General features: G+C 67.1%; 1 protein-coding gene across 1 annotated transcript in view; it reads left to right on the top strand.

Moving 5' to 3' along the window:
- Window positions 1-1,669, top strand: part of Camsap3 (calmodulin regulated spectrin-associated protein family, member 3) — a gene marked incomplete at its 5' end in the record, with an annotated part of 9,458 nt that extends 7,789 nt beyond the window's left edge. Inside the window, 5 exon segments of the mRNA XM_013509146.1 lie at window positions 1-35; window positions 301-400; window positions 733-845; window positions 926-1,044; window positions 1,136-1,669. Of these exon segments, the coding sequence (XP_013364600.1) occupies window positions 1-35; window positions 301-400; window positions 733-845; window positions 926-1,044; window positions 1,136-1,441 (673 nt within the window).
- Window positions 1,670-2,604: the final 935 nt, after the last annotated feature.

Below are 2,604 nucleotides of genomic sequence, written 5' to 3'. Positions count from 1 at the left end.
GGCCCTGGCACGAAGCCCGGCGCGCGGCCTGCTGGGTGAGGACCGGGGCGGGGGTGGCTCGGGAGGCCCCGTGGGGTGGGGGCCTCCTAGGTGTGCAGGGATGTGGGTGGTGGGGTCTAGTGGGCTGACCCGAGCTGTCGCCTACGGCTTCCTCAGGCTTGTGGGGAACTGTGGTAGGTGAGAGGCCTCCCCTTTTCCTCGGGGTCGTGGGGGTGAGCCCAGCCCCCTTCCACGGCGGGCAGGGGTCAGCCGCAGTCGGCTGCAGTCTTGGCGGGGCTGACCTGAGCTGTCCCCTCCCAGGCTCACGGCTCAGCAAGGTATACTCCCAGTCCACCCTGTCCCTGTCCACCGTGGCCAATGAGACCCCCCATAACCTCGGTGTGAAGAGGTCCACCTCTCGGTGAGCTCTGCCGCCGGGGTGGGGTGGGGTCCCATGCTGGTGGCCGCTCAGAGCCATGCTGGGGGCGTCTGTGTGAGGCAGGGTGGGCAGTGGCTTCAGTGTGGATGGGACGCTGAGGAGGTGGGAGATCCCGGGAACGTACTCCATGCCCTGACCCAGAGGGCCAGCAGGGGGACGGCTGGGCTTCCCGAGGGGCTGGGTCCCGCAGGCACCGCGTGGCCCTGCGGGGTGCACGCGTGTCTCTTTGGCAGGGTGCCCCCAGCCTGCCTCTCCCCGGTCCCTCTGTACGGGAAGGCCTCCCCCACCACTGACGCCGCCCTTCCCTGCTGCAGGGCTCCGTCGCCATCCGGCCTCATGTCCCCGAGCCGGCTGCAGGGCACCCGCGAGCGCGAATGGGAGAACGGCAGCAACGCCTCCTCCCCGGCTTCGGTGCCGGAGTACACAGGTAAGCGGCGCCTCAGGCGGTGTGAGGGCCGCAGGTGCCAGCTGGCCCTGGTTGTCCTGTCTGACCTTCCTGCCCACTAGGTCCACGACTGTACAAGGAGCCCAGCGCTAAGTCCAACAAGTTCATCATCCACAACGCCCTGTCGCACTGCTGCCTGGCAGGCAAGGTGAACGAGCCGCAGAAGAACCGCATCCTGGAGGTGCGCTGCGCCTGGCCGGCGGGGCTGGGGCGGGGGCGGGGGCAGGGCCTGGCCAGGCCCGGGCGACTCACGGCTCCCAACCACCCCCCAGGAGATCGAGAAGAGCAAGGCCAACCACTTCCTGATCCTCTTCCGGGACTCCAGCTGCCAGTTCCGGGCGCTCTACACGCTGTCGGGGGAGACGGAGGAGCTGTCACGGCTGACCGGCTACGGTCCCCGCACCGTCACGCCCGCTATGGTTGAAGGCATTTACAAGTACAACTCGGACCGCAAGCGCTTCACCCAGATCCCGGCCAAGACCATGTCCATGAGCGTGGATGCCTTCACGATCCAGGGACACCTCTGGCAGAGCAAGAAGCCCACCACTCCCAAGAAGGGGGGCGGCACCCCCAAATAGCCCTCCGGGGGCAGTGCCCCCCTGGAGGAGTCGGTCCTGCGTCCTGTCTGTCTGTCTGCAACCTCGTCCGGGTGGGGCCGGAGCCCCCACCCCCTAACTGAGTCTGGTCCTGCTGTGGGGGCTGAGCTGGGCGTTTCAGGGACTCAGGGCTCAGCCGGGTCCCCCTGTCTGTCCTCCCCATCTTCTTGAATAAAATAAGTGAAAGGGCAGTGGAGCCATGTCACCCGAGGCTGGCTGGGTTTCGGTCTCATCTTTCCACCCAGGTCTCATCTCTCTCTGCCCCCTCGGTGGCCTGATGCGGCTGTTGCCAAGCTCTGCCGGCCTCCCCTCCCTGGGGATGCTTTCGGCCGCCCTGGAGCTGGGCCCGACCCCTGCATCCCCCACTGTCCCCTTCTGGTGTGGCTGGTCCTGGCCTTCCTGGCCCTTGGTCTGGGGCCAGGGGCTCTGTGCGCCCCTCACCTGAGCCCCACGCCTGAGGCTCTGGTTGCTGCCACCAGGTATCCGTGGCCTGGTCAGACGGCTTGGCTACCCCAGCACTGCCCAACCCTGCATGGCTCATGGCCTAAAGCCCCGTCTGGTCTCTTGACTGCCCTCCACCCCAGGCCAAGCCGACAGCCTCCCCACGGCCCCAGCTGCCTCCTGCCACACGGCAGCCCGTGTGACCTGCTTAGAGGCAAATCTGATTATGTCTGATGACTAAAACCCCTTAATGGCTTAGAGTGTGCAGTGGCTTCCCGAGCTTAGGGGCCAAGGACCACGCCCTGGACGGTCTCGGGCTCCTGGCCCCTTGCCAGGGACAAGAGCGCCTCACTGGTAAGTCCACAGCTCTGAGGGTTTGCGGAGTGCAGTCCCGGAAGGGTCCTGCCAGGCAGGGGCCGGCAGAACCGAGTGCCAGGTGCTTCCTGGCAGCTTCTGTGCAGACCTGGCTCTAGGCCCTGGGGGCGGAGGGACTGGCCATACAGTGCCCAGAACTGGCTGGGGGGGTGTGAAGGTGGGGCTTCTGCCTGGCCCTGGTCCTGCTGCCCCACCCCTTGCAGCAGCCAATCGGGGCCCAGGGCCAGGCCGTCCTGAGCTGGCAGCCCCCAGGGACACCTGGACAGCGGAAGGAGGCTCAGACCGTGACGTACAAAAGCAACTGTATTACGGGGTGGAGGGGCGGGGCG

The sequence above is a fragment of the Chinchilla lanigera genome, unplaced genomic scaffold, assembly GCF_000276665.1.
Source record: "Chinchilla lanigera isolate Chin_1 unplaced genomic scaffold, ChiLan1.0 scaffold00162, whole genome shotgun sequence".
Taxonomy (NCBI): domain Eukaryota; kingdom Metazoa; phylum Chordata; class Mammalia; order Rodentia; family Chinchillidae; genus Chinchilla; species Chinchilla lanigera.
This window is presented reverse-complemented; position numbering and strand designations above follow the sequence as displayed.